We start from the raw sequence: 16,463 nt of genomic DNA, 5'->3' as shown, positions 1-16,463 counted from the left end.
CCGAGGTCCTGGATCATCTTCACTATCATTATTCTGAATTCTTTTTCTGGAAGGTTGCCTATCTCCACTTCATTTAGTTGTTTTTCTGGGGTTTTATCTTGTTCCTTCATCTGGTATATAGCCCTCTGCCTTTTCATCTTGCCTATCTTTCTGTGAATGTGGTTTTTGTTCCACAGGCTGCAGGATTGTAGTTTTTCTTGCTTCTCCTGTCTGCCCTCTGGTGCTTGAGGTTATCTAAGAGGCTTGATGGGAGCCTTTATGTATTATTTTGATATGTGTCTCTGCTAGATTAAATCCATGCAGCATCATCCAACTGGTTTATCATCCCAAATAACTGCCTGTTGAATTAGGTGCATCTTTCTAACTTTTAAGATTTCTAAGACTTTACATTTCTTTTCACCTTCAGTACTGTGTTTAGGTGGAAATTAGCTTTAATTGCCAGTTTGCTAAATAATACAAAAATGTTAAAATAATGAATAGGAAGAGAGATTTCACGCATTAATATCTTTTTTTTGTTTTCTCACTTTCACTATCTGTGGAGAGAACGAAAGCTGCAAGAAAGATCATCTATCAAGATGTGATCATCAACAGGCATTAAATGAATGCCAGTGATGACAGAATTACTCTGACAAAAATTATTTAATTTCTGGACTTCCTGTCATCATTTGTAAGCATGGAAGAAATGGTCTAATAAAGTTGCATGAAGTACTTAAGTATGAATAGTAATGCTCTAATCTTTTCTTGGGAAGATGTTTACTAGGCTGTATTGTAATGTAGGAGGGAGCACATTTATAAAATGCCATCAGCATTATCTCTTAAGCATGCGTTTGAAGTGTTTATTGGCATTAAGATCTTAGATGACCTACTATTTAATACATATTTTAGCTTTTAGTGTGGGGAAACATAGTATAGATAATACAAAAGGAATTCAGAAGTTAATTTTGAAACAATTTTCAGGATGTACTATCAAGTTGAATCTATTTTTGTTCAGTGGTGTTTTTAAATAGGGTATGTGAGGTATACAAAAAAGGATAGAACATAGATAATTAATTGAAATACTTTGTGTACTCCTTTCAATCACATTCTTCTTTAATTCCCAAAGGTGAACAATACCCTGAATCTGTTGGTTTTATTCCTATATGTTAAAAAAAAAGTTTTCTGTGTCTTTAATGATAAATGTACAGGAAAAAAACTTTTTTTCTGAACTACTTGCTGGTAAGTTGCTGACTCAATGCCTCATAATACCTTAATATTTTAGTATTAGTCTACAAAAAAGGACATCCTCCTACTCAACCACAATATAACCACCACCATCAGGAGGCTAACACTGATCAATTTCTGTCAACTAATCCTCACAGTCTTAAGTTTTACCAGTAGTACCAGCAGTGCTCTTTATAGCAAAAGAATCCTGTTGAGAACTGTGTGTTGTATTCAGTTGTCATGTTTTAAAATCTCCTCAGTCTAGAAGAGGTCCTTAATCTTGTATCTTATGAATTTGACACTTGAAGATTCCACCTGATTAATTTGTAGAATGTCACTGAGTTTGCATTGGTATAATAAGGCTTTTTAAGTTTTGAAAGTCTGTTGGATATAAACAGGTTACCTAATACTTTAAACAATTTTTTTTTTCTTTGATCATAAGTGAGGTTGAACATTTCTTCACACAGTTATTGGCCCTTTGGTTTACTCTTCTGTGAATTTCTTGTTCATATCTTTTGCCAGTTTTTTCCATTGAGGTTTTTTTCTTTTTCCTATTGATTTGTAGAATCATCACATATCCTTAATGCTCGTGTCAGTTTATATGAGTTGTAAGTATCTTGTCCCAGTCTGAGTCTTGTCTTTTTACTTCCTTTTGGGGGTGGTAGGATGGATGAAAGTACAGAAATGTAAAAATCAATGTGGCCAGATTTGTAAATCTTTTTATGGTTTCTTCTTTTTGTATTGTTAATCAAAATTTCAGAAACAGAGACCTGATTGAATAAACAGGTGTTTATTTAGGGTTTGTTAGGATTGCAGCCCAGGAGATAAAGATTCAAGGACCATTTGAATTGTGTTCCTTTGGACTACAAAATGGGGGAGGGTTATAAAGGCAAAAAACTGCAAGGTTATTTCCATAAGTTGTTTGTCAAGAATTAGGACTGGAGTTGGAAAGAAGTAAGGGTGCTTGTTAATCAGGGATTGGCTGGGGTCTGAACTGATTACATAGCTGTGAAAGGGGATGGACTTTGAAACTGCTACGGAGTCCAAGCTGCTAACTTGCTCCTTGCATGACAGGCCAATAAATGGAGAGACTGAGACGTTGGGGCAAAGAATAGTGACTTTATTCAGAAAGCCAGCAGACCTAGAAGATGGTGGACTAGGGTCCCAAAGAACCATCTTACCCGAGTTAGAATTCAGGCTTTTATACTAAAAGAGGTGGAGGTGTGGCTTGTTGTTGCAGACTTCTTGGTGCAGGAATCCCTTGTTCTTGCAGCTGTCCACTTAGGTCTGATCACAATGTTCCTGTAAATCTTCAACAACACAAATGTTATTTCTGTTCTGGAACTTTTTATCTCTATAGGAATGAAAGTTTTATACCTTAGAGGTCAAGCCTGGGAGGCAGACCCTTAAGAATGGGCTATCATGTATATTTTAGGCTATAGGCAACTTCTTTTACAAAGGTGCAGAGTCAGCATGACTAAGCAAGGCAACAGAGCACAAAGGTTAGAGCTAAAGGAATAGATACAATATGGAGTCAGGTTTGTTCTTCTCTGTTAGAAAACTACAAGGGTGCAGCTAGCAGATACTAGGAGATACTGTTTTGAAATGGCTGGTCCTGTTCTTGAGTTTGATACAGTTCAGAGAAAATTCACGTTCTTAGAGATGCAGGAATGTATCTGAAACCACATCAACAATGGTCTGGCTCCATTTTGGATGCCTGAGCCATAGTTGCTCCATTTTGATTTTTAAACGGTCTTAAATATGTCATAAGTGTATTATTTAAGAAATCCTTCTCTATCCTGACATCATAGATCTGTTCTTCTATATTCCTAAAATTGTTAGAATTATGATATCTTTATGTCTGACGTGAGAGATTGGATCCAATACTTTTCCTACATGGATAACTAGTTTTTCTAGCAGCATTTATTGAATAGCCATTCTTGTCCATCATTTGTAATATCTCCACTGTTATACATCAAGGTATTGCTCATATGTGGGTTTGTTTCTGAGGTTTGATTTTGTCCATTGGTCTGTTTGTCTAGCTCTGCATTTATATCCATTGTCTTAATTAATATAACTGTATAATAAGCCTTCATATGTAGGACCCCCTTCCCTACTTCAAAATTGTCCTGGCTCTTCTTGGCCCCTTTGTGATTTTATATTAATTTTACAATCAATTAGTTAAGTTTTATTATAAACCCTGTTGGGATCTTGATTGGAATTGCAATAAATTTATTGATTTAGACAGGATAAATGCCTTTGTAATATTAAATTTTTCTGTGAACATTGGATATCTTATATCTATCTGTTTATTTATTTCGATTTTCTCTGTTCCTGAACTGTACAAGTTTATAATTTTCTCCCTAGAGGTCGTGTACATCTTTTATGAGCTTTAATCCTTGGTTTATTTCTAAAATGTAACTAGTATTTTTAAAAAATTAACATTTTTACGAAGATTATTAATTTGTGTGTTGCTTTTGGTATTCAGTAATCTTATTGAACTCTCAGTTTTTATTATTTGTAGAGTTCCTCATATTTTTCTATGTATGTAATCAGAATATCTGTGACTAACTTTTGTATCTTTTCCTGTTCTTATTCCTTTCTTTTTCCTTTCATTGCACGGAGTAGAAAGCCCCAGAAAAGAGTTAATTTTTTTTTTCTTTCCTGTTCCTAAAGTATTTGGTAAAGGCCTTTTTTTCATTTTACATTTCAGTTATTTGAATTAAGTTGGCTAGCCCTTCACTACACTCGCCTTCCAATGAGGTAGACTTGTAGTTCTGCTAATTTTTATCCTTTAAACTGAGTATATCCTCCATTACTGATTAAATGAGTGGCTATGTATGATACATTTCTGTTTTCTTTTATTTATTATGTCATTAGATCAGTTTTCTAATCTTTTCATAAGAACTCTATTTTATTGGACTATGAACATTTAACTTTATTCATCTTTGTTCCCTTCGTGTCTTCACAGTGCATACTTCATGTATTGTTGAATGAGTTAGTCTGTTTCTTCTGCTTTGGTGAATACCATGTCTAAGCAAGAAAAGGTATAAATTAGTACACATAGAGTAAAATACTGAGATGTCTTTGTGTTCTTAGCTTTGTAGTCAACTCAGATATCTTTGAAACTAAGGTCCAGAGGAAGAAAGAAGAGCTCAAGTGAACTGATAAAATTGAATTTGATACTTTTTGGTACAGTTGGTGGGAGGAGGGTTCTTATTGCTATCTTTATTCCACGTTGCCACTCTCTGGGTACACGCTAAAGATAATTTTTCTTTTTTCATTTTTAATCTTTTTTTCTGCTTTCATTGTTGGTGTTAAAGATTTATGCATAGCTATTTCTTCAGTCAGACAAATGAACACCTATTGTGTTGGATGTGTAAGTGATGTCTTAAGGGTCACCAGGAGTCTGAATGAAACACCAAGGAAAACTCGTTTGTGTTAGTTCTTTAAGTGCTAATTGACTGCTATAGATTCCTACTAGCAGTTTGCTTATTTCAAGTATTAGCGTTTTTTACAAATTTACTTTTCTGTATCATGGGTGTTACTAGCAGTTCGTTTATTTCAAGTATTAGCATTTTTTACAAATCTACTTTTCCGTATCATGGGTGTTTTTTATTTCTTATAAACTATAAAAGTATATTTTGGGTTGACCAGATAAAACGAGAGAGGTTCTATGGTAATGCTTTGTTCTGATCTATTAGTTGTCACCCATCTCCCTCTCCTTCAGGTAGAAATTGAAAAATTCAGGGAGAGGTTGTTTAAAAGCAATCCAAATAATAATCCAAATGGGAGGAGGAGGAAGAGAGGGTAGAAGTGTAAGGCTATTGTCAACTTGATTCATGGGTTGTGTTTGTCAGGGGGATAATGTCAGTGCCTCGTTGTTTCTTCTAGATCCAGATAAATGAGAAAATAAATGATTTAGGAGCCTTAGATTTTGCCTGGTGGGAGTTCGTGGAACCAGTCAAATGGTTAGAAAGGAGAGTTTTAAAAGGATAAAGGTTATGTTAATGTTTAAGCTTGCTCTTTCACTAATTAGGAAGTGTGCAGGTACAGCCTTTCCAAACGATGAAGGCTTTTTTTTAGTCTTATTTTCTTCTCTAGAAACGTCAGCCTTTGTGCTTTGTGAAATAACCATTTTATCCTTTATGTAATTTACGAAGAAATGGCCATTTGTTTAGAAAAGTTGAAAAGCAAGTAAGTGAATGAAACCCTTTTTATAAGTAGCAGTGTTCTTTTCTGCTGGATTACATAACAGTTGCCTGTGATTGTAGGTGCTTATGCATAAGCTTGAACAGTTTCAGCCAGATTATATTCCAAAGTAGAGTTGTGCAGCATGCTGCATATTCATCTCATTTCTTGTCTATTCTGCTAAAATTTATAGCATGTGAGAAAAAAAGTGATATTTAAGTTTCTTCTATGTTTGTTTATTCCCTGATACTGGCATTAGGTTAAATTGTAATTTGGTTTCAAATTGAAATAGTTTGCCCTCTTTCTATAAACTCCAGTTAGAATATTTGGTTGAATAACAACGTTTATGAGTTTGTTGTCAATCTCTGGGTAAATGCTATTTTCTGGCTGCTGTCCTGTTAATGAGCTAGCTGTCTGATTTCCTTTTAATTTTAATTGGGATTAAGTAAGGACATTGTGGATAGAAGAGTGAATCCAACCCCATTATTGGTGAAACCAAAAAATCTGACCTCTTTATAATCACAGTTATGTAAAAAAATGAAAGGATTATATAAAGGTTATAAAACCTTATATAAAGGTTTATATAAGAATGTAGTAAAAATGATGGACAAAGAAAGATAAGCTGTTTTATAGCTTTAGCATATTTATGGGCCTCTTCAATATAAAGTAGTAATAAAGTTAATTCCAAGTTTCAGGGTTTTGGTTGTATTTATCTTTTACAGGTTTTCTAATTTTACTTAAGCCTAATCTAAGAATATAGTATATTAAATTGCAGAACTACATGAGATTCAGTTAATGTGCACTATTTGGGAGTATATAATTACCTGGAATGAGATCATGAAATCTTTGATGTTTTTATTTGGCACTAAACCACTCATGGTAGTAAGAACATTCCTCAGTAGGGATAAACATCAGCAAGACCTTTTGACATTGTGTGATATGGAAGATGAATTCCAATGTGGTGAAGAACAGAATTATACTTTTAGAAGAAGTATGGGTAAAATTGCTCTTGTAGGATGTTGAGCTCTGAGGTCTCAGGAGAAGTAATTAGGGGATCACTGTGGACCTCTTAAAACGTAGAACCAATTTGTGGCTGTCGTGAAAAAAAATATTAGCAAAACTGCTACCAAGAACAATTATTTTGACTTTAACCCATGAAACAAAGCATTGAACACTACTGAAATGAGATGATAGCTGTTGACTTAATGAGAATGTTTGGTTTTGATATTGCTGTGCTTCCAATTTTTACCTTTTAATATTATGCTTATTGATCCTTATGAATGTTTTGATCCGTTATTGTACTGTTTTTACAGGATCGATTTTATAACTCTAGTCATGCTTCTGCCTGTCTGTAGTGTTTTTCCTCTCTGGGTAAATTTCCTCACACCTGACCATCTTCAATTTGCTGCTTGTATATTCACTTAATTCTCCAAATAAGTCAATCATTTTAAATTTAGTCTGACTCTCCATGGCGTTAACTATCCCACTCAACTTGATGTATGTAAATTTAATGAACATGCTGTCTTGTAAAATCCACATCCATGAATGAAAATAGTGAGTCTAATGTTTGTAATTCAGTTGAAAAAATGTCCACTCTCTGTTTGCCATTCTCTGCTTGATTACTCCTTGGTGCTCACTAATTGCATGTATGTGCAGGAGTATTAAGATTACATCTTTTTTTTCTCTCTCAGTTTTGCCAGAGAAGATGTAGAAGGTATTTCTTTTGTGTTGGTGTTTTATCAGCCTAGGATGGAGTCAAGGTGTCTAAAGATAGTAGCAAACTTGGATTTTCCTGGTTTGTGGGAACTTCTGGCCCCATCTGACACATAGGAAAAATCCTTTGGAGCATCTTAAAAGCTGCTGGCTTGGGCTTCCCTGGTGGCGCAGTGGTTGAGAGTCTGCCTGCCAATGCAGGGGACACGGGTTTGAGCCCTGGTCTGGGAAGATCCCACATGCCGCGGAGCAACTGGGCCCGTGAGCCACAATTGCTGAGCCTGGGTGTCTGGAGCCTGTGCTCCGCAACAAGAGAGGCCGCGATACTGAGAGGCCCGCGCACCGCGATGAAGAGTGGCCCCCGCTCGCTGCAACTAAAGAAAGCCCTCGCACAGAAACGAAGACCCAACCCAGCCAGAAATAAATAAATAAATTAAAGAAAATTATCTGTGAAGGCGGAAAAAGAATGGCATATACAAAGGAGAGCTAGGGTTGAGGGGAGGCTTTTTTCTTTTAATTTTTAATCCATTAAGGATTAACATGTTTATATACTGAGACCCAACCAACTGAGAAGAGTTTAGTGAAACGGGATTAAAACAGGGTAATTGATGTGCAGTGCCCTTTTAGGAGGTGAGAGGAAAGAGGATCCAGAGCATAAATGAATGGGATTATCTTTGGACAGAGGCAAGAGTTGGCACAGAAAAATTAGTGTGCAAATAAATTGGTAATAGAGGAAACAGGAAATTGAATTATAGGTTCCTTTTCATGGAGGAAATTAAAATTTGCTTACCGAAAATGGTAGGTAGAAGCAATGGTTTCATAGCTCCTGGAGCATGGCAAGTTTGAAATGAGTACTCTAGGGAATGTGAGGAGAGACTACTAGGATTTCCCATCAATGTTGTAGGAAGTGATGGACCATAAAAGCCTAATTGGGAGAAAATGGAGGGGGTCATGACACTGGAGGTTTTATTGAGGTCAGAAAATAGGTGGCTTGGGAGTGGGAGAAGTGAAAAGATAGAAGATTGAGGTCAGAGAAAAGGATCTTGGAGATTATGATGATACTAGAGGTGGAACAGTTTTTAGCTAATGAAAAGGCCCAGGTGTGGTCATGAAGACCGTGGCTGAGGAAAGTGGAAATGAAGATTGCTGGTTGTGAGTGTGAAGCCATGGGCTGGCAGAGGAGTCAACACAAGGTGTTGGCTGCCGAGCATGTCAGATGGCATTAGCCCCAGAGGAAGTGGGATTTTAGATAATGGAGATAAATAATATGGAAATAAGAATGGAGAGACAAATCTAAGCTACAGGACTGTGGCCAACTTACAGGATTTCCCTCAGTTTCAGTTCTCTCACCAATAAAGAGAGGATAGTACATACCTCAAAGGGTTATTACTGAGTATTAAATAAATTGTGCTTATAAGTGTTTAGCACAGTGCCTGGCTCAGACTTAACCGTTATTTAAGATTATAGAAATACCAGGTCCTTGTGAAAAGGTGTAGCAAGTGTTGCTGGGAGAATGAGTGAGAAGGATGGTTCAGAGAGCAGATTTGGAATGAAAATGGGAAGACATGTGAGCAACTTGAACTTTGTGTTTTGGAAAATTCCAAAGGATGCCTGACCTTTAGGTTTTGAATGGACTTCTGTTACCTGTGTCTTAACTCTTCCTCTCGGTAGCCTCAGATTTGTCTTGATAGTGGTTTCTTTACTTCCCTCTCCTCCATCAAGTTTGTGTGTATTTATTGTGGCCAGTACACTACAAACTTTTATTTAGTGGAGGTTTAAAAAACTACTGTGTTTTTAAAGAATGTAGGATGTTCCATTTTTCTTGTTCTTTTCAAATTATTTTTTAAAGCAGAATTTTTATGAATATTTTAATTTAGTTTTTAAAAAACTTTATTTTGAAATAAACTTAGACTTACAGAAGAGTTGCAAAAGTAGTACAGAGAATTCTTTTATACCCTTCACCCAACTTCCTCTAATGCCAGCATCTTATATAACTTTAGTGCAGTTATTAATACTAAGAAATTAATGTTGGTACAGTAGTTACCAAACCACAGACTTTATTCAGGTTTTAGCAGTTTTCTCACTCATGTGCTTTTCCTGTTCTAGGTTCCAGCCCAGCATCACATCTTATGTTTGGTTTGCCATGTCTCTTTCATCTCCTGATCAGTGGTACTTCCTCATCTCTCATGACCTTGACACTATCCAAGAATCCTGCTTATTTTTTAGCATGCCCCTTAATTTTTTTCTTCAGTATTTCTTCCCTGTATTTCTGAAATCTGCCCCTAGTGCCAGTCAGACTCACATAGTGAAGTAGCACAGTGATTCAATTTAAGTATAGTTTTTAATTAGAAAGTAATTAACTAGAGGAAAATTACTTTTTGATGCTGCAACTCCCAATTTCCCCAGGCAAAAAACTGTGTTTAAGCATGTATATGAAGGTAGTGCTATAAGTGAGTTAATTCATAATGTACGTTGCTAAGGTATTAATAGAACTTTCACAACAAAACCTCTTCAGATTGACAGACACTAAAGTTTTGATTGATGACTACCCAAAAAATATTTTTAAATGAGCTATATTCAGTTAAATAGCCAACTGATAAGGTTTTTCCATTTAAAGAAATAGATATTTATCTCATATCCACTGAAATATTAGCCTCATTCAAATCATTCCTCAGGCCTTGTACAATTATGTGTTCTATGTATTTCCTGTTTATTATTTTATTTATTATAGGTATTTATTGAGTTACATATATATCAATATATAGATATATATTGAAGTAAACTGTTTTTCAGGGCTGTTATAAAATCTGTAGCTACAGTATCATTTTGTATCTATACAGTGTACTACATGTCCTGACCTATGTTTGAATGGAAGAATTGGTTAACACACAGAGGTTTATATTGCTTGTGTAGGCCATAAATGTGGGTTTCTGTATTATTCAGTTCTGCTTAGAAAGAAGCCTTATTATAATATAAAGTAAGTTATTTTCAAATGGTGTAGTGGACACTGTTGGTGCCCCTCCAAGACCCCCTTCACCAGGCTGGTTGTGGGCGTACCCAGGTGTGAGTGTTGGCTCCTGGTGGTTCCCAGCTGCCCTCTTAATCCAGAGATTTGGCCTCAGGGAACTGGGGTCCTGCAGCTAATGGCTGACTGACTTGGGTGGTGTCAAGGCTGGCCTCTCCCTCCAGGTGCTATCTACTGCTGTGCATTTCAGGCTGAAGCGAGAATCCAGCTGAGGCCACGTTTTCGAATGTCCCTGTCTCAGTCCCCTTTTCCTGAGAGCATCCCCCTCATTAATCACCTGCACCTGCATCCCTGTCCCAGGTCTGCCTCTAGGGAACGTGACCTAAGACAACGGAAATGCGATATGATCATACTCACCAGCTGTGAACTCACTAATGTGAAAACTGATGACTTGCTCACAAGAGACCCTTTACAGTTATCTGGAAACTGCACTAGGCTGGGTGTGTGGGCTTCAGTTCTCAAGCTTCTAACAACCAGATAGCTCTGAAAAGTCATTTCATTTCTATGGGCCTGTATTTTCTGTTGTGTAATACATACATGGAGTTTAGACTATGTGATATTCAAAATCTCATGCTGAAGGTTTTGCCTTATGGCAGGGGCTTATTAAATAGAGATACTTGGCTCCCCCATTGCCTCCCACCTCCAGGTTCTTGGATAGCTTTGGAAGATGTTCAGCTTAACTTGAATTGGAACTGTAACATAAAATATGGATGTGCATTTTCTAGGAAGAAGCTTCCAATACATTTCACTAGGACTCTGTGACCCTCAGAGGTTCAGTGTCAGTGTCTTGTAGAGTTTTCTTCTTTTTTAGCCCTGTTCTCCACTGATAAAGATTCAAAATCTATTCTAAAAATCCTGTACCCTATTCCATAGATACATACATATTTTTTTTCTTTCCATCACTCCCTTATTTCTCTTTTGTAAAGGGCAGAACTTTCCTTACTCTTTCGAGTGCCATTTCTTCTGGATGTAAAGAGAAGGACCATCTGTTAGATGAAATTACGTACCTAGTGAGCGATCCTGGAAGGTTTGTGCGATTATGTAGTTGATTCCAAACTTCTCTGTAGTGTCATTTCTTCTTTGTTTCCTCTTGTTTTTAAGCAGGCACTGTCATCAAACTTTTGTTATGGAGTGTCATATTTAGACAAGAGAGGTGGGGTAAGCCCGAGGAAAGAAGTTGGGAGAACTCTGGGTTTCTTCCGTAATTCCAAACATACAACTTTTGTGTATAAGCTCATGTCATCTTGAAGATGCCTTTGCAGAAAGAGAGCAGTAGCCTTTTCTTTCTTACAACCCTCCACCTTAAAATTTTATTTTGATTTCAGCCACAGCTAATGGGTTTTCTGTTTTTTAGTTTTCTATATCTATTAAGTATTTTAATTTGCTGGTTAAAGAGGCTGGGTCACATTTGGCCATTAGACAGAAAATAAAAAATACAGTGAATAATTTAAAACAGATGTTCTCAGTGCTCTTAGGTGCCCCCCACACACAACTTTTATAACAATTGCTCCTTAACTTCCTCATTACTTTTTCTTAGTTAAATTCTTTATAGATTATATAAGCTGTCTCCACTCATAATTTAAAAAAAATCAACATATAATGCCTTACTGTACTATATAATAAAACAGTATGTATTTCAGTGTAAACAGTTGCCCATCGACTACTCAAGAAGGCACAATAAAGTCACATTCTGGAGTCTTTGCCTCATGCCACTGTGGGTACAACAGCTACGATGTAGGTTGATGTAGGTGTGCTGTTCTGTTGATTCAGATACCACAAGCAGCAAAAGGTGAAGGTTTAAGTAAGCTAGGTCCTTCCCCTTTTGCTAGGATTGTCCTGGGATACCTAAATTTCAGAAATGGAACACAAATGATGGTAAAGCTTAAAACAAAAACAGTGTAACTATAATTTACAGAGTAGTTGGATTCTTGGAAAATTCAGTGTATATTAGGTTACATAATATATGAAGTACTAAATATGTAACAATTTACATATTCTGTTGTACATCTAATTTCGTTGAATTAGAGTCTAGGCGTAGATAATTATGATTTTCCCTCTCTTGTTCTCTCTGTGTATCTCTCTGTGGGATGCAGGACAGTTTCTTATTGTGTAGGATTAGCTCATGTGTAGCAGAATGTCTAGCACACCTTTCCCCTGTAAATGCTGGTAGCGTCACCTCAGTCACCATGACAACCAAAATGCCCCGAGACATTTCTAGAATGCTTCCTAAGTGGTGTTAAGGTGTATTGAAAATCACTGGCTTAGAGAAAAAAAAAAAAGAAACAAAATAAACCATTATTCACATAATAGGATATTTCTAACCAGAGTAGCCAAGAGTGACATTACTAATTGCTACCTTTTACTGGAGTGTCAAATGGGACAACTTCTAAGATCTTAAGTTTTATATCAAGGTGAAATGAAGGGAATTTTGACTTTTAATTGCTTCAAAGTTTTGGTAGCCAAAAACTGAGTCAGCTAAAGGCATAAACTACAGTGTCTGAATCGTAGGACCCTTGTAAAACTTAGAAGAAATTAAACTTTCTGGGCTCCCTAGGTGATCCAAAGTCCTGATTTTTATGGGCACTTTTCTGAGTGGATATGTAGTTTATATACATTAAGATGTCCTACATTGCACACAGATGACCCAAGGCTAAGATCAGGAGGAAGTCCAGTTGAGCTGCCCTCTCCTTCAGCCACTTCTGTCTTACCTCAGCCTCCCTTCCTTTGTCAGCTGAGCTGATAGATTCTGGTCGCAATTCATATCTTTATGTGGATATTCTTGACTTGTATTTTTAGTCAGAATTAGGCCTGTAGCAAGATCTAGCTTACTTAAACCTTTATTTTGATTGGTGCTGTTGAGAAATGTTAGGATTTTAGGTGGTACTTCTTTTTATGAGTGCCACTTTTATGTGATTTAGAACATGCAATAAATTAATTAATGAATATTTTCGATAGGGGTGGAGAAGAGACAGTTAAAACTGTAGGATGCTTCACCTTTTGCTAGGATCAGTATTAGGTATTTGGTATGTGCTTGTAGCTTATCAGAATCTGGAAAGGGATTGGCTTATTTACCTTTTAATTCTTATGATATATGGAGCAGCGCTTTCAGAATGGTGCAAGATGGCTTCAGGTACAGCTGTTGTAAAAATATGTTTATATTTTAAAATATATTTGTCTATATAAATTATAAATATTATATATTACATATAATATATAATATTTATAATTTATATAGATAAGTATATTTTTATATGTAATATATACATTTCACAATTATATATAAATTGTGAATCCTAATAAGCTTATGGAAGGCAGAAATCTTCTCGTCTAATTATCTATAGTGATGTGAATGTAATTTTACTAGCCTGCTGTGAATTTAAAAAGTTTTTCTGGTAAGTGTTTTACCTGCTAAAATGATCTAGAATACTCTGTTCTCTGTGTCTCCAGGTCCTTTCTCTTTTTTCTCCTGGCAGAGCTACATGTAAATCATTCCAAAACAGTTAATGCTGCTTTAGTCACAAATTATTGATTTTCTGTTCATTGTGTATGTAGAATTGTTGCTCTACTTAGATTCTAAAACGAGGCTTTTTAATTGTGTTTTCCAGGAAGATATGAATTTAAATGAAGATAAAAAGGCACCATTGCGGGAAAAGGACTTCAGTACCAAAAAAGAAATGGTGATGCAGTACATTAATACTGCTTCCAAGACAGTAAGTAAAACTGTCAAGTTGAGAAGTACTGCTGAAGCATGTTGTGGTATGGAAAACAATACATTTGTCTAATGAAGTGCCTAAGTTTGCGGGCAACTGTAATCATAGAGCTTTTGTATGTATAATTAAAGGTACAAGTATTATAATAAGTTTGTTTAATTTGAAAGTATTTCTTACCTTATAACTTTTAAACTGCTTTTGCCTTTTGGCCACTCACACTGTTAAGAAGCACTGTGGTTGCTTGGTCCACTCACTCTAGGACACCCCTCCTTGTTAGTGAATTAAGATGGGTATTGATTTCTAATGTCACTTATAAACTGGGATAATACTTGTATTGTAGAAAAGTGAGACTGATTTTACTCTAAATACCTAAATCAGGATACATAATAGTGGCTTAGAGGCATATCTTTAATGTGAGTTTCCCTGTGGATAAAATTAGCTTGTAACAAATTATAAATGTAGACACTGAAAGGAGCATTAAGAATCCACGTGGCTGCCACTTTTCTAGGGAAACATGAAATATGTGAGTGGAAGTAATAACTAAATGTCTGAGAAACATGACCGGCACACAGAATCAATTATATTTATTTCATGGAACAACAAATGAGCTTTGTTGTCATAAAAAAAATTGTGACTAAGTGGATTGGATGAAAAATATAAAATGGAAGCTAATGAAGAAGAAAAGGCTCGGTAGAAAGACAGTAGAAAATGCTTTTGGTTGAATGTAAAATAGAATTGGATTGGAGAAAAATAACTAAACACACTGTAGTTTTCACTGGATACTTTAACCCAAGGCCAGCTTACAAGAATATAAGTTATTTATACTTTAACTCCATTTATCTACTAGACTAGTCAGTGATTCTGAGGTATTTCTTTTGGAAGAAAGATTCAAGTGATGTTTAATTTTTAAACGTGTCTCATTTTTTGGCTGCCTGATGTTCAGATGTAGAATTCACTGAGTACTGTGCTTTTCCCAGTTCTTTCTATGGGCTCTGTATCTTGCCATTGAGATGTAAATTGCTTTTGTCCCTTGATGGTACTTGGCCATCACAAATTAACAGTGGGGATTTAGGAGTCAGAGCTCCGTGATTTGGATTGACTATCCTCTGTTTGGTCTTGGACATCTTATTTTATCTTTCTGATCCTCAATCCCCTCGTCCATAAGATGGGGCTAATACCTACACCATAGGCTTGTTGTTAGAATTAAATTGTTTATTCTGTGATTAGAACTTAACAGATTTTTAAAAAAAATTTTTATTTATTTATATTTATTTTTGGCTGTGTTGGGTCTTTGTTTCTGTGCGAGGGCTTTCTCTAGTTGCGGCAAGTGGGGGCGACTCTTCATCGCGGTGCTTGGGCCTCTCACTGTCGCGGCCTCTCTTGTTGCGGAGCACAAGCTCCAGACGTGCAGGCTCAGTAGTTGTGGCTCACGGGCCTAGTTGCTCTCCGGCATGTGGGATCTTCCCAGACCAGGGCTCGAACCCGTGTCCCCTGCATTGGCAGGTAGACCCTCAACCTCTGTGCCACCAGGGAAGCCCCCGTAACAGATTTTTAACTGGTGGCTGCCTCTTGTGGTAGCAGTGGTTGTAGTAGCAATTGTTTGTTTTTTATTTTTCTTTGTGATTTACTGTCGAAATTCTTACTGTTGAAATCGTTACACCACAATTAAAAATATAAGTAAATGTACCTCAGTAAAAATACAAATTTCTTATTAGTGAGTCTACATTTCTAGAAGTTCATTTGTTCACTCAACACATTTATTAAGCATCTGTGTGTCAGGCACTTAATAAAAGTGTCTGTATTTAAGGCCCTGGCGATTGAGCACCAAGATAGTGCGTCATTGTATCCTATGGAGCAATGAGACACAAATGACAGAAACACACGAACACATGTAATGGGAGGTGAAATGTGATGTGGGGAAAAAAATGCAGGGGGAGTGGAGATGGTGTACCTGTTTTATGTAGAGTCATCAGGGCAGAGTCTCCTGTTAGGGAATTTAAAATCCAACAAGCATGAATCCACTTAATATAATTACAAGAGATAATATATTAGTTGGAACTGGTATAGAAAACCCTAGCATAATAGTGCAGTTTAATTCTGGGATTTCAGATAAACAGACTTTTTAATAGAATAAACCATTTTGAACTTCTTCACAGTGGATCTGTTTCAGCTTACATTCACTGATTTTAAAGTTTAATCCTCTAATTATTTTGGACTTGGGCTGGAATTTATTTACCAGAATTAAGTAATTAGATTATCAGGATTGAAATAGATTAGTTATCTAAAGTATGATTAAAGCATTTAATTGGTGTGTGGAGAGTTCTGGCTTTTCCTAGGAGGGTTCTGAATAATTCAGCAAATGGTTAACATTGTAGAAGGTTCAAGCTGACCAGTCATCTATTTTTGCTCTGGAAGTAAAAACACATTTTATTAACTCTAGGATATGGACTTTGTTACGCCAGTATATTTAGGTTAATGAGTACTGAAAAAGTTTCTCTGAGAAAAACAAAGCTCCTAGATAGGTTGTTCTAGGGAGGATGTGGGGACTTTGTCAGATGTTAACATTTTAGCCTTAGAATTTGCTTTGAGATTCTTTTTTGTGGGTAAGCATTAATATTATTTTT

General features: G+C 36.2%; 1 protein-coding gene across 2 annotated transcripts in view; it reads left to right on the top strand.

Annotated features, from left to right (window-relative positions):
• DIAPH3 (diaphanous related formin 3) overlaps positions 1-16,463 on the top strand; it is a 563,950-nt gene that overhangs the window by 73,232 nt on the left and 474,255 nt on the right. For both annotated transcript variants that reach the window (XM_036831862.1, XM_036831861.1), the window contains one exon: positions 13,735-13,839. In XM_036831862.1, the coding sequence (XP_036687757.1) occupies positions 13,735-13,839 (105 nt within the window). The remainder of the gene's footprint in view (positions 1-13,734; positions 13,840-16,463) is intronic.

Source organism: Balaenoptera musculus, chromosome 18 (assembly GCF_009873245.2).
Source record: "Balaenoptera musculus isolate JJ_BM4_2016_0621 chromosome 18, mBalMus1.pri.v3, whole genome shotgun sequence".
Classification (NCBI taxonomy): Eukaryota; Metazoa; Chordata; class Mammalia; order Artiodactyla; family Balaenopteridae; genus Balaenoptera; species Balaenoptera musculus.
The sequence above is the reverse complement of the archived record's forward strand: the minus strand, read 5'-3'. Positions and strand labels throughout refer to the sequence as shown.